The sequence below is a fragment of the Megalobrama amblycephala genome, linkage group LG2 (genome assembly GCF_018812025.1).
Source record: "Megalobrama amblycephala isolate DHTTF-2021 linkage group LG2, ASM1881202v1, whole genome shotgun sequence".
In the NCBI taxonomy this organism is placed as follows: Eukaryota; Metazoa; Chordata; class Actinopteri; order Cypriniformes; family Xenocyprididae; genus Megalobrama; species Megalobrama amblycephala.
Window position 1 is genome coordinate 28,062,140 of NC_063045.1, and position 15,498 is coordinate 28,077,637.

At 34.8% G+C, this 15,498-nt stretch overlaps 2 protein-coding genes across 2 annotated transcripts; both read right to left on the reverse strand.

Annotated features, from left to right (window-relative positions):
* Window positions 1-770: 770 nt before the first annotated feature.
* LOC125262672 (5-hydroxytryptamine receptor 3A-like) lies at window positions 771-8,057 on the reverse strand. Its single transcript, XM_048181491.1, has 10 exons — window positions 8,051-8,057; window positions 7,954-7,986; window positions 6,953-7,125; window positions 6,769-6,813; window positions 4,577-4,683; window positions 4,158-4,327; window positions 3,896-4,062; window positions 3,451-3,661; window positions 2,944-3,135; window positions 771-1,093 (listed from the first exon to the last, which is right to left on the reverse strand). The coding sequence occupies exons 1-10, from the start codon at window positions 8,055-8,057 to the stop codon at window positions 786-788; spliced, it is 1,413 nt and encodes a 470-aa protein (XP_048037448.1). The 3' UTR covers window positions 771-785.
* A 2,199-nt stretch (window positions 8,058-10,256) lies between these two features.
* LOC125254596 (receptor-transporting protein 2-like) lies at window positions 10,257-13,489 on the reverse strand. Its single transcript, XM_048169282.1, has 2 exons — window positions 12,108-13,489; window positions 10,257-11,091 (listed from the first exon to the last, which is right to left on the reverse strand). The coding sequence occupies exons 1-2, from the start codon at window positions 12,251-12,253 to the stop codon at window positions 10,749-10,751; spliced, it is 489 nt and encodes a 162-aa protein (XP_048025239.1). The 5' UTR covers window positions 12,254-13,489; the 3' UTR covers window positions 10,257-10,748.
* Between the last annotated feature and the right edge of the window lie 2,009 nt (window positions 13,490-15,498).

The window sequence follows — 15,498 nt, forward strand, 5'->3', positions numbered from 1 at the left end:
AATGCTCACTTCCTATTGCTCTCCAAATCATAAATGAATTTGGCACACTATCTGGATTTAAAATTAATCACTCTAAAACTATTTTGATGCCTCTCAAGTCAAATGGTTTTAATTTTTCTATTCCAAATAATATTCAAGCATCAACACAAGTAAAATATTTAGGGATTGAGCTGAGACCCACTTTACCCCTCATTTCAAAAGTTAATTACATGTAAATTTTTGGAAAAGTTGAGTCTGATATTCAAAGATGGATGTGTCTGCCTTCATCACCATCTGCCCGAATATCAACAATCAAAATGAATATTCTGCTCGCATTATTTTTGTTAGCTCTATTCTTTTGTTAGCTCTATTCTTCCTTTTCCTGATATCAAAAAATCCTACATGTTTACGTATAAAACTCAAACTGTTCACAAAATTGAGTCAACTTCTGATAGATAACATCAAATTAACAGCCCTACATTTTTTTCTTGTTGACTGAAATAAAGATCACTTCCTCATATATGATATTAAAAGATTTTTATTTTTCAAGAGGGTAAAAACACAATGGACAAAACGTTTTAGAAGAAACATCATGTTAACACCCATCAATCCTTGTCCTATGAAGGTTAGTGGGTAGACAGCAACAGTAAAATTATACAATATTTTAATTTGAAAACAATTTTTTATTCATTTTAAGAAAAAAAAAATCACTATTCAAATTTCATTAGATTTAATAAATTACAATGTTACAGGTTCAGTAATCATGTACACTCAACAACATTTATTCCCATATAATTTCAGTAGGTTTATTTATACAATATCAAAAATGCAATTTTGTTGTACCAGTACAGCCAAACAACAACAATAGTGACAAAACTCACTGAGAGAAAGATCAAATACAGCCCAAAAAGCAAACGGTCAATGACTTGACCCAAATTCACCCACTCATCTGCACTCTCATCAGTATTAAAATGTTGATTGACCTGCTGCCGGATGGATAGTAACTCGTGGCTTATCTTCCTCAGTTCCTGGAGAGTAGGAGGTGTCTTATGGACTGCTTCGCTCTGAGGGCTTTCAATTACAGAATCATTGTGTTTGGTCTCAGTTCTGTGCTCTACAGGGACAAGAGAATAATAATGTAACAATCTATTGGCAGATGCTATTTGCACTAAGTGAAAATAGCAGTATTTTCTTAGCACTAAGTGTATATAGTTGCTATAGATAGCAATAGATAGATAGCTATTTATACTTAGTACAGATAGTGGCAAATAGCTTACTGTTTGCACCTCAGTGTACTGTAGTACATTATAAAACAGTGTGCAGTTATAACAACATATTCAGTTTATATGAATATATTTATTATAATGGAAACACAAGAATGTCTCAGCTATGTGATAATCAATACAAGTGTTATGTTGTTGGCTATATTAATAAACACAGAGTGTGTTTTTTCCATTTCACTGCGCTAGTTTTCCTTTGCTTTTCTATGTGAAGGCAGTAGACAGATGTGTTTGACCATTGCACATATCTTGCATCTTTTACAGCATATCATGCAGGAAACGACACTCAAAAAATGCAGTGCTGAAGTTAAAAGAAGTACATCTTGACACCTTGCGTTTTCCACTGCCCACGTCTCACATTTTAGATGCAAAGACGCATTGTGTGTGAATGACCCAGAATAGGAGGGAAAAAAAAACTCTTTTACCGAACTCATTCTTCTCCCTTTTCCCATTGCTTATCAACTCAGAGAGGTGTTTATTTTAAATAAAAATAAAGAAAATATTTGAAAAGTGAAAATAAAGTGCTTAATGGGTATGGAGAAAGTCCTGATTCTGTTATCAGATGGGTTTCTTTTGTAATTTTGTCTGGCTCAGTCAGACAATGGTGGCCAGAAGGTGGGCTATTTCTACTTGGGGTAAACACTCCAGAAACTATTTATGTTTGTTGAACAATTATTACACTGCACACTTGGGGTAAACACTCCAGAAACTATTTATGTTTGTTGAACAATTATTACACTGCACACTGAATACTTGATTCTTGTTGGCCAATTGCGAAAAAACGCGACTAACGAAATCTTGAGTCTTTGTTGCAGTATTCAATTTTTCACATCCAGTGGCCAAATAAGCCAATCAGGCACAACATTATTCATTATATTTAATTATATAATTAAATATAATTAATACATAATGATATAAATAAATATAATGCAAACCCACTCTGTGAGTTCTGTGAACCATACCCTGAAAGAACAAGTAACACCCAGACATGAAAGCCATTTATGACCTAAAGGAATGTGAAGAGCAAATCTCACTCCATTTCCCCATAGGAAAGACACATAAAGCCCATAAAAGAGACTTTTTGTCTTCATTAACTTATGGACAAACTAAACAGAGGTTTAAGATAGGCTGCAGACTCCTTGTTTAACAAGGTGCTTTGAAATAAGAAACGGATGGTTCTTCCAGGTGGTTAAATGACTCTTTTCCATTGCTTCATTCCCTGTTTCTGGTTCCATTTATGTTCACATTCCATTTTACCCATGTATGATTGTGTGTTCTATGGTTATGGCTGTGTTCATAATTTAGTTATTAAAACTTGTGCACAAAACATATAAGTATTTTTTTCTGATTCTCTGCTTGCAGCAAAGTAAATTTAATGATTCCTGATGTTGCTACATGACCTGAGCACTGTACACAGTAATATCTTTTCTGAGAGTTGATAGACAATCAAAAGTGTTCACTGGATATACAGGTTAACTGATTTTAATATTAATTCTGCTACATCAAGTTAATTCTATTAATTGATCTGAATATTTATATAATTATAACAAGTTGTGATTAATTATGAATATTTCCTTTTTTAGCTAATTTGCTGCAATATACATTCAGCAATTCATTATTGCAAAGTACAATAGGTGATTCAAGACAAAAAATTGCGTTATTGGATTCGCATGGTAAGACTCACCTTCGGGATTACATTTTTGGTCACTAGGTTTCTTGCTTAAAAAAACAAGTTTAGCAAGGTAGTTGAGGAAAAACACCTTGGCCCACTGAGGTAACGGTCCATAGTGACTGGAGCCACACTGAATATTTATGATAAGAATTGTCTCCAGAAGACTGGCCACCATCAGTGCCAAACAGAGAGAGAAAAATGCATCTGGAAAGAGAAAGTATAAAAGAGAGATAATGCAATGTCTTAAAAATTAGCTAATATTTTACAATATTAATGTCAGTCAAGAGAGAAAAAAGGTGCTTTAAAATTGTCATAACCAGCAGTTAGTGCGACGAGTGATAAGACAATTTGTCACTTTGAGTTTGCAGAAAGGTCCTATATAAAATAAAATTATTATTATTATTACTTCACTGGTGCATTTTGCTTTTAGCAAAGACAGAATAAGGAATTGACTCTGGAAGATTGTCACGTGCCTGGTTATGACAAAGTGTAATGCTACAACAAAGCTCCTATACGAACTTATGAGAGGTAAGGTGTTTCCTGTGACGGGCAGCAGGTCATTCATTAGCAGCAGGAACACAGTGTAACCCAAGATGAGGGTCATTTTGAAGGCAGAACGATCCACATTCTGAGGTGGTAGAAGAAAGCTGAATAGATCTACAGCAATGAGGAAACAGCTGGGAATCAGGAGGTTCACCACATATAGCGTTGCCCGTCGCCTGAGGACAATCTAATTAAGGACAAAAGCAATTTAACCAACTTCAGTTAGAATGCTGATTCATTTAATCAAAATACCAACAAAGGTTAATTTGACAGCTAAAGCAAACATACTACTATCCTATTTAAGCGTATTATTATTCTTTAACTTCAGAGAGCAAATGCCATGAGAGTATGTTGGTCTTGATAAGATTTATTTTCTTGTTTAAAGCAAAGATTTTTAAAAATTGTTTTAAATTTGTAATACATAGTAAGTAAGTGCGTCCCGTGAGTTATTCATTTCCTGGGAAGGTATTGTAGGTTTTTCAGCAAGCATTTCGACCAGCTCCCACTCTCCTTTAGTTGTCATGACTTCAAGAGAATATTTGAATGATTCCTCCACCGTTATAGCAATAGACAACTGAACATCCAGCACTGCAGAAAAGACCAAACAAACGAGTTAATGGGGTCACACAAAGTTAGTAGTTACTGTAAAAGTGAAAATTTACTCTTCAGTCAAGCCAACTTACTGGTGTGCTGGTATGAATTAAAGGTGAATGAACAGTTCTGAATATCGAATGGAAAGGTGTAGATGTCCAGGTTACAGGAACTGATGACATGATATGGAAGATCGTCTGTTACCTTACCAGTATTTTCGACATAGACGTAATATGTGTCTGGGACTCTATTTTCATCAATGCTTCAAAGTAAAAAGAGGTATATATTAGGGACGGGAATTGTCCAAGCAAAGCTTTATTATTATTATTATTATTTAAAAAATTGTAATCCAAATCAGCCTTAAGCCACAAAAAGTCTAGCACCTAGAGGGCTGGCAACATTTTATGAGATTTGGGGTAATGACTGCAGCATCACATGCAAAATATAAATTAAAAGTGGATAGTGGTCAGCTGATCACAGAATTTAGAAATACGGATACTGTAGAACTCACAATTCCTTAATGACAATATCAGGCCTCCACAGTAGTTTTCTTGGCAGTGAGATTCTATCTGTCCCACATTCAACAGGATCCCAACTCAAACCTTCAATATTCCAGTACTTCAAAACACAAAGTATCAGTATTATGCACTTTGGATTTAAATAAATAAATAAATAATTCTGTCAAATGCAAATATTAATACATTTTAATGAATTGCCAATGTCATTTAATTCATTAATTTAATAGGCAAACTGTTAAGGTTAAACTTTATTTTGATAGCCCCCTTTAGACATTCTGTTCAGCATAAGTAACGTAGCACCTACTTTTTAACTAAGGGTGATTTCACACTGGAAGTTAAGTTTGAAACTGGGCACGGTTTGAATGAAAAATTACTAATGTGAAAACTGTAGTACTAATGCGAACCCGGGTACAGAACAAGAGACTACCTGAATGAGGTGGTCTGTTTTTGTTTGCACTCAAACTGATTCAAACTGATTCAAAGCAACACGGACTCGGGTGTGCACTTGTTCAGGAAGAAAAAAACCTGTGCATGTGTTTTAGCCGATGATAATGTATTTAGTTCAATAAAACACTTGTAAGGGATGATAGTGTTGATGATTTACCTTGGATACGTGTGAGAGTGAGCCTGCAGTGTAATTGCGCATAGCGAGTGCATTTGGGGCGGCAAATGAATGGCAATCCGCTGTCTCCTAAAGATTCTGTTTGCAAGCAGCAGAAAGCTGCTTGCTTTTTAGCAGAAAGCAGACAACTGTATGCAATGCACATAATGTGCATAATAGCACCAAATTACTAAAAAATATATATATTGACTGCGTTCTGTTCTCTATCATGTGGCATGCACATTTGTGATGATATAAGACGAATGCAAGTGCACCAGGGCAAGGCCATAACCATGGCTGCATCCAAAATCGCATACTTCTCTACTGTAAAAATTTAAAGGCATTAAATAAAGGATTAAAAGGCATTAACGGGATTAAAGGGAATTAAGCAGAAAAAAGAATAGTAAAAGATGTTCCAGGCCTAATTATTGTGAAGTAATCCATTTAAACTCTTTGCGTATAATATTTTATTTAAAAATATGCACACATTCACTCTTGTTTGTATGTCTAATGTCAAAAGTGTAAAAATTGTCTCATTGCATTCAGTTATTATTGACATCATCATTTAAATGATAGCATATTTTAAATTCAAAATGGTGAAATTACATTAAAACGTTGAGTAGTTTGCCTCACTGTATGTTACTCTGGGTCATTAAACATATCCATCGTAGTGTCAAATATTAAATGTTTAGTTTCTTATATCTTACCACGCACACACTTTCAGTATAAAAACTAAAAGCGTGGTGTTGGAATTCACACTCGTCTTCAGTGAATAGTAAGCCCTGCTTTCTTTGATCTGATTGGCCATTATTTTGACATTGACAAGCGCTGTTAGACTGTTGAGGCCTTTGTCCATTGCCTATGGTGGTTACAGCCCTGCATCAGGGTTCGATAGAATCAAGTTGAGTGTGAAACCAGACCAATGCTGCGGGGGGTACCGGGAACAATCGCGCTCTGACTTGGGCCACAGAAAACATGCCCAATGTGAAAGCCCCATCAAAGTATTAGTTGAGACAGTGGCGGATTTATGCATGGGTGACATGGGCAACTGGCCATACTGAGTTGGCGTTCTGACGTAGAACCTGGAAGCGCTGCACTATGTCTCCAACATAAACAGTGCAGGAGAATGACATGAAATATAAGAAATTGTTGAATAAAGTTGTTATTTTAGTTTTGTTTTTCTGCACAAAAAATATTCTCTTCAGATAAAATTAAGGCTGAACCACCATAGTCACATGGACTATTTTAATGACGTCTTTACTACCTTTCTGGGCGTGGTAATTAAATTGCAGTCTATGGAGGGGTCAGAGAGCTCTCGGATTTAATATCATAATATATCTTAAAAATATCTTAATTTGTGTTCCGAAGATGAACGAAGGTCTTACAGGTTCATAACGACATGAGGGTGAGTAATTAATGACAGAATTTTCATTTTGGATAAACTAACCCTTTAGGGCTACCATTATTCATGCAGGAATCCATATGATTCCAGGATATCCATATAAAAAGCATCTGCTAAATTAATTAGTTTTATTTGTTTTAAAGTTTATAAAGTAAATCAGACCTTGTTGCAATAAAACTTACCAAATTCAACCAGATGTATGTGTTAAGTTTCTGTGCTTTTTCATCCTGAAAGAAAAAAAAAAAAAATGGTCATGTCACAACAAAGCTGCTAGCATCTTGTCTGCAAATGGTTGAGAAGTTTCTAATGTATTGAATAGGCTACAGATTTTGTGTGGCCATAATTGTTGGAATGATCAGAACTTACCACATCTAAAACTCCATACAGAGTGAAGCTCACACTGATGTTTGTGGGAGTTTTCAGGTTAATAACTGGCCTTATTTCAGTTTTGCCAAAGATGTTCTCCTTCAGGGCTGTTATGAGAGCATCTGTAGTGGGTTCGGAGCAGTTAATGGTCTCTGCGGATTTTATTAGTAGAGCTGGAATAATAAAATTGCAAATTAAATATTAAAAAGCTTGCCTGTTGTATTGTCAGGTTCTGTTCAAAGAGAACTTAAGCTGTTGATGAAATATAGATTATTTTTTTTTCCTTCTTTCTTTCTTTCTTTCTTTTTTTTTTTTTTTGCAGACCCCTGCACATGATGTGGGGGAAAAAAATAGATATTGTGGCCACAAATTACCGACTCTTTTCCACGCTTTTTGCTAATTTGTCAGAACTTTTTACTGATCCCTTTTAATTAAATTGTATGCACAATATTAATATTAATTAATATTAATATTAATATTAATATTAATAATAATATTAATATCAATATCAATATGAATTAATATTAATATTTATTTGTGGGAACAGTGTATATATGTATTTTTTTTGTCCGCATGTCATGTGCTGGGCCTCGTATTATTTAACACTTTAAAATATTTCCATTATTTATTTAAATTATTCATAACATTATTATTACAAATAAAACAAAAAAAGTCATGAATGAAATTAAAACGTACTACTGTAATACTGAATACATACAAATGATTGTTGGTTGTTGATTGTTGGTTTTACATATAGAGTCTATGAACTATGTATCGAAATTTGTACTGAAAAACTATTTTCTTCTTACACAGCATAATGAGACAGCAGAAAATGAGCCGTAACTGTGGAGGACTGGCTGTGAATCCAGCAGCCTGTAATGATACTGTTATCAGACACTGCAATATACAATTTAATAAACCAGTAAATCGCTACAACAACACTAAACAATGATAACTTTACCTCAAAGCTATTGCATTACTATTTCATGACTATGCCTTACCTGTGGTCTTGAAAGCAAAACTACAGCCATCAGCTGAAGAATGAGATGGCAGATTACAGAAAGAATGTTCTAAAATATATTTAAGCTTTTACCTCACAGTTCATGATCACTTTGATGATTGAAATGGACTATCAGACAAAACTATATACTCCAAAAATGATTTGTTTAGGTAAACTAAAACCAACAGACTTTTTTCCCCCACCACATTATTTTCATTTATTTCATAATCCCAGAATACAAAAGCAACAACATGCAAAGCACAATATGTCTGATGTAAAACCCACAATAAAAATATGGTGGTGTCTGTGGTTGCATGCTTTTTTACATACAGCATGTAGGGCTGCAATGAATTTGTATAGTCAGTAAATGGCAAAGATTAAGACATTGCTAAGAATATTAGTTCATCAATAAAGAGCAAAATTCAACAGTAATGAATAAATCATCTTAATTTTGCGGCAGTAACAGGTGGGTACTTTGTTGTAAAAATGGCTCCAATAAATGCCATACATACGTCAAACCAAAAATTATTCTGACATTTTTTATATATTTTTACTAGTGGGTGCAGGACACTATACTTCATTTATGTAAGTGAGGAGAGCAAAATAAAGTAAACTGTGACATATTATACCCAAAAATTCTTCATACAATGGATTACCAGTAAAATTGCTAAAAAATTTGGAACCAAAAATTATTCAGACACTTTGACCTGACCATGTTTTGCTCAAGTGTTATCTGACATAATTAAGATAATTTTTTTTCTGACACAGTTTAACTCTGAGATCTTGTCATATTTTATTACTATTTTTTAATACAGTTTATTCACTATAGTTTAATGAATGAAATGTTCAAGGTATCTGAATAAATTTTTGGTTTGACTGTATATATACAGTATCTCACAAAAGTCAGTACACCCCTCACATTTCAGCAACCATTTTAGTATATCTTCTCAAGGGACAATACTATAGAAATGAAACTTGGATATATTTTAGAGTAGTCAATGTGCTGGTTGTATAGCAGTATAGATTTACTGTGCATTGCTTTAGAGGTTGCAGAAGGTCAGCTTGTCAGTGCTCAGACCATATGCCGCACACTGCAACAAGTCGGTTTGCATGGCAGTCGTCCCAGAAGGAAGCCTCTTCTGAAGCTGGATCACTGAATTACTGGAACCATGTCCTGTGGTCATAAACTTGTAAACTTGTGAGATAAACTTGTTTGGTTCAGATGGAAAACTGTGTCTTGCCTACAGTCAAGCATGGTGGTGGTAGCATCATGGTCTGGGGCTGCATGATTGCTGCTGGTACTGGGGAGCTGCGCTTCATTGAGGGAAACATGGATTCCAACATGTACTGTGACATTCTGAAGCAGAACATGATGCCCTCCCTTCAGAAACTGGGCTGAATGGCATGATAATGACCCGAAACATACCGCCAAGATGACAACTGCCTTGCTGAGGAAGCTGAAGGTGATAATGGTTGTATGTTGAGTTATTTTCAGAGGACAGTACATCTGTACTGCTATACAAGCTGCACATTGTCTACTCTAAAGTATATCCAATTTACATTTCTATAGTATTGTCTCTTGAGAATATATAATAAAATGGTTGCTGAAATGTGAGGGGTGTACTCACTTTTCTGATATATATATATATATATATATATATATATATATATATATATATATATATATATATATATATATATATATATATATATATGCCTTCTACTTACCATGTAAATGTATATTACTTTTTTTTAAATTCCACATATTTTATTCTTTCTCTATTCTATTGTACTGGAAACCTGGAAACCATATCAAATTCCTTGTGTTCTTGGGCACACTTGGTGAATAAAGAGCATTCTGATACTGATATTTCTCTCATTTTTAAGTACCATAACTTTAACTAATATTGTAAATTATCTGTGGCTTATGGAATGCATGGCATGACGCTGAAGTTCAGAAGTCTTGATCAGTTAATGTTGAGTAAATGACATTAAAACACAATATTTACTATCTTACTTTGCTTTGCCTATGAAAATAGTTTCAAACAAAGCCACAACTGCAACACATAGATGGTGTTTTGTCCTGAATGAACCGTCATGATCAAATTGGGTGAATGAATGATTCAGTGACTCTGCAGAAAATCTGCAGAAAGTATCATTGAAAAATTCGTAACACTTATGCACACACTGATAAAAGCTGGTCCTGGGTGCAAATTATGGAACAGTGTGAAATGAAATAAAATAAAATATCACATGGAGGGTTATTTTTTTTAAGATTTATTTGTGTCCACATTAGGGGTTTCATTAGGACTACTGATTTATCCTAATTGGTTATTCTTCAAAACAATACTCGAGTACTCGTGGTTTATGTTACCATTTACCAGTCCATTACCAAAAAAAAAAAAAAAAAAAAAAAAAAGACTTAAAAAAAAACAATAGTTCATGTCATTCATGTTTATTAATCAACTGTATATGCCTCTGATATGTATTAATGTGTATGTAACAATAACTGCATACATACTAAATATTAATTTTATAATATAAATATTAAAATGTATTTTAACAGTTAGGGGTATTATACAACATTAGTCTAAACAACAACAGATCTGTTCACATCACTTAGATCATCAATCAACAGGTTCAAAATAGTTTATAATAGAATAAGACCCAGGAATGCGTCTAACTAGTACTCAATGGCTTCCGAAAGTGCTTCATACTACTTCCAGACTAGTCTATGCAAGACCTAGTCAATATTGGATACATCATCATTATTTGAAATTTGAAATGAAATCAGTCTCAGTTGGCCTGACTACAGACACCAAGCCGACAGGCTTCACAATGAGCACTTTCATGTGGCCCATTAACTCTGCCATTGAACACTGAGGGTCTGTTCTTTTCACCCAGGTTTTCTTTGTAGCATCTCACACGGATCTTTTCAACTAGTCTCCCAATCAGCACATCAATGTTTTCCACTGGAAAATTTGGATCCTCCATCTGAGCTTCATTGCACCTCCTGCACATCTGTTTGAAGCGTCGCAGTTTAATGTTTCCCTGTTTCCTTGCTGTGTCCAAGTGGAAATGGAACACCACCTGCACTCTTTTAGACATCCAGGTTCTTCTACAAAGAGAACACTCAAACCTACATATTGAAATGGAGAATAGATCAGTTTTATCAGTTTTTTTTTCTAGATTCATTCATATATATATATATTTTTTTTATTTTTATTTTTTTTTTATAATGATTAGTTGAAATGTTAATCAACAATGTGCAAAGTGGCCTATTGCATGCGTCAGCACAAGCTGTCTGCTTCAGTCTTTTGATTGTAATTCTAATTCAAACCACTGTTTAGATAAAATAGACCAGTGAATTTTAAACAGAGATTTTGGACAATATTTATTACAAATACTTTCAGTGTATTTATTATTTTGAATTTTCCAAAATGTAATACAAAATGTATTATGCCATTACACACACACAAAGCATTAAAAGAAAGCATCAGAATGGAAAAAAAACATTGGTAACACTTTACTTAAAGCCTTTATGTGTAATGTATTATGAAATTATTTTTAATGCATTAATTATGACTTTTAATTATTTATTTATATTTTATTTTATTATGCATTGTATGGTCTCATTAATATTTGAATAATGAATAATTGTAACCACAGTTATAATGCCTTTATAATATGCCTTTATAAAGTATAATGCATTAAAACACATGACAAACAACCAGTTATAAGATATAACAGATATAACAAGGAATATGCAAATATTATAATACATTTTAGCTTTGGTTACAGTTATTTATGAAAAGATATAATGCATTATTATGAATGCCTTAATAAGGCATTATACATAAATCTTATGAAAACTCCTTTAACTGATCATTACCATTGTGCATGGACCACTTAATGTATGCGTTGGTAAGACAGAACATGATGTGTATATGTGCAATTGTAATTAGAACTGATAACTGAGCATTTTTATATTGCATTAAACATGACATATCCATCTGGATTAGATTCTTTCAATATTATGAAGAGTTTAAATGAAATGAATCATCAAAATATCTCCATACACTATAAAGCCTAATATAAAACATATCTTGGAAAGAATGTTCTGTATATTTTATTGTGGTAAAGTTGTGCTCTTACCTTGCAAAGGAGCCAGAAATGTATTGGTGCCAATCACAAGCTTGTTTGTGTGGCTCAATAGACTCATTGATGGTAATGTGCCACGTGTCCCCGTGAAGCTCACTCGCCTTCGCCTGTAAAGAACTTTCCCACAACATTAATGCCATGTCTTTGTCCTTACAGCACTGTTATGATGTTACCTTGTAATGACCCACTAAATATATACTGTGCAGATAATCTCTCACTTCACAAGAAATGAAACTGAAACTATCAAGCAAGTATCTGTTTTCTGCAACACAAAAGTGAACATTGCTTTACAAGATTTTTGAGCTAGCTATAACATTACAAACTGTATTATGTATAATGCACTTAACCTAAAATAATGGACAACTTTAACTACAGTAACTATAACACCATATCAAATAACTTTATTATACCAGTTTACCACTTTAAATACCCATTATTTTCTTTTTATGAGTTATTTTTGAAATAGCAAAAATAAGATGAAAACTAATTGTCTAATCAATGTGAACAGTCAAGAAACTGTGTGAAGAAAGTTACAGAAAGAAATTATTGTTTTACCTCCTCCTACTGGACAACACAGTAGCCTACATATGGTGTGCATTTTGTTCTTCTCTGTTGCATTTTCTCACTTAAATGTGTGTAATCCAATATCAAGTATCAGATCTTAGAAGTCTCAAATCTCAATAAGTAAGGGATAATACACAGTCAGATGGACATTATTTCAAAATAATAACCAGGGTTAATAACCAGGTTATTCACAAAACATTTTATCTTACCACTAAGAGTTCTCCTAAATGGCAGTAAAAGTTCATAGTTAAGAGTTTTCTCTTAAAACCTATTCACAAAGCTGCTGAGACCAACTTTTACTAAGAGTATAGAGAGAAGTCTTAAACTAAGAGAAAGGGCGGGGTTAACCTTGTTGCTATTGATGATGTCAGCATGCTTACTAACTATGCACACAGTGATAGGGGAGGGGTCTCTGTCATTGATTTATTCATAGAAATATTATAGAACGAGGTATCATGTTGCCATATTCAAAAAAAAAAAAAAAATGAAAATAAAAATGTTGCCAAATTCAAATAAAGATTTTGGCTAAATGTAGGCTAATTAGTCTCTCTCTCGAGATTTGCCGCATGGCTGCCAGATCCAGGCTGTATCCAGATGAGATGAAGGACCTGTGCCTACATGATGACGTTTCAACTAAATTATCCCCTGTGAAGGCCTCCTTCCCTTTCCTTTCCCTATGTATAGATAAAATGTTATCAAAATTATTCCAGTTCGCATAGATCCGCGGACACAACTAATTTTTCTGTATTATGCGGACCAGACAAGTAATTTGGCAAATATCACTTTAAAAAAAACAACAAAAAAAAAACACCAAGCTTCTGCACACATTCACACTCAAACACGCAAACCTATAGACTAAACACGTAAATGAACAGCAAGAATGCATTAAAGGTATTAGTTTTTTTCAGTAGGGAAGGTGTCATTTAAGCAGCCCCTAATAATGAACAATTTTTACAATGGAAGTGATTCAATCAAAAACCAGCTTTAGCTCGATGAAACAATATGAAAACAATATGTATTGTGAAAAGCGCTATATAAATGTCACTAATTATACAAGTATATGTTCAGCTAATTGTTCAGCCTCTTACATGTCTGCATCTCGAGAGATTGCAAAATTCAAGCGACAAATGATGCATGTTTTATAAACAAAGTTGGGGAGGAGCACATTCAAATGGTCTATCTAATGAGCTTGAGAGGAGGCATTTACACACAGCCGACTCACCTAGTTACCTCGACAGTTTTCTGCATCCTTCCAATATCCCAACTCTTCACTATTCCCAGGAAACAGGGGACTACTCTGGGTTTGGGATAAATTCCGAGCTCAGAGCCTCCCCTCAGACAGCACAGGATTGGGAATGGTCCACAAGCTGGAATTCGAACTCGGGTATGTGAGCTGCAAACAAGGCTATCGGCACAGACGATAGGATATTAATTTCAACTTGACTGCAATGTTTTATTCTCCATCATTTAATACATTTAGCCTGTACATAAATAAACATTTATGTTATGTCATCGCAGATTAAAATCTATAAATTTATAAATCTGCTGAACGCAGTTGGACATAGCGGTGTATTAGAGGTAAAAAATTATTGTAGCATATGCACACGTATCAGGATAATCAATAAACTTGGGAATGTTCAGAACACTTTTAGCATGCTGGACTGGGTTGTAAAACCATTTCGGCTCCGCATAGTCTGCCATAAGATGAGCCCACTTGACACTTTTGTGGACAAGCGATGGTAAACAGTAAAGTCCAACTTCCTCTCTTTGGTGACTTCAAAAGGAGCACCCCCCCCCAGAGACTGACCAGATCCACATTCCAACACCCCACACGCACAGGGACACACAAAAACACACACACAGACACACACAGAAACACACAATCATACATTTTGAACTGTATTTGTAAACTACCACTATGCTGAAATATATATTTCATATATTTTAGGGCCTATGCATGTTTCCTAGTGTTTAAATGAGTGTATTTGTGCTAGTGTGCATTTTAATAGTGGAATTCTGTCTGTAAACCATAACTTCTTGTCTATGCCTTTATGATCTGTCGAGTTTGGTCTCTCCGTAAAGCTCCGGACACGAGCTATTTACTGAGATATGTCACACCGCTGACAAATGCATTTTTCTATGTGTTTAATGATACTGTGAAGAACACACTCCATTTGGAGATCTGAACTGATAGTCATAAATCATGCAGATTAAGTCGTGAGGCCAAGCAAAGGAAAAGCTTTCCCGCCAACTTTGCACCCATGTTATTGGCTACCCCACCTCAAGGAGGTGTGTCGGCTTATCTGTCATAAAAGCAAAGACGCACAATTCCGGCTCTCTCCCGGCTCTCCCCGATTGTCTCACGAGCCTCTCGTGCACGTTTTTCCCGGACATCTCCGGTGACCACGCGCTGCCATCGCGCTCAGCTTCGGGACCGCCATCTTCCAGCGAAACTCACTCTCAAGTCCTCAGTTCGAACCTTCCCGCGGAACGGAGGAAGCCAACGAACTGCACCAGCGCTAACCTGAAATTCGACACACGCAACCAATGCAAGTATACTGCCGTTTCTCAATCTTAGATGATGAAACTGATTTCCGTGCTGGCCTAGGACTGGTTGTGAGTTTGCTACTTGCCTTCTCTCTTTCCTTCTCTACTTCCACTCTTGTACATAGGTGTGTATTCTTGTATATATATTTAGATGTATAACCTCTGTATTCGTAGTTTGCATTTATTAAAACGTTATTCACGCTCGATTGTTCTGTTTGTTCTTTCAGCTGAAAACCAAGTCACTTTAACGTTTTTCGATCGCTTTATGCTTTAG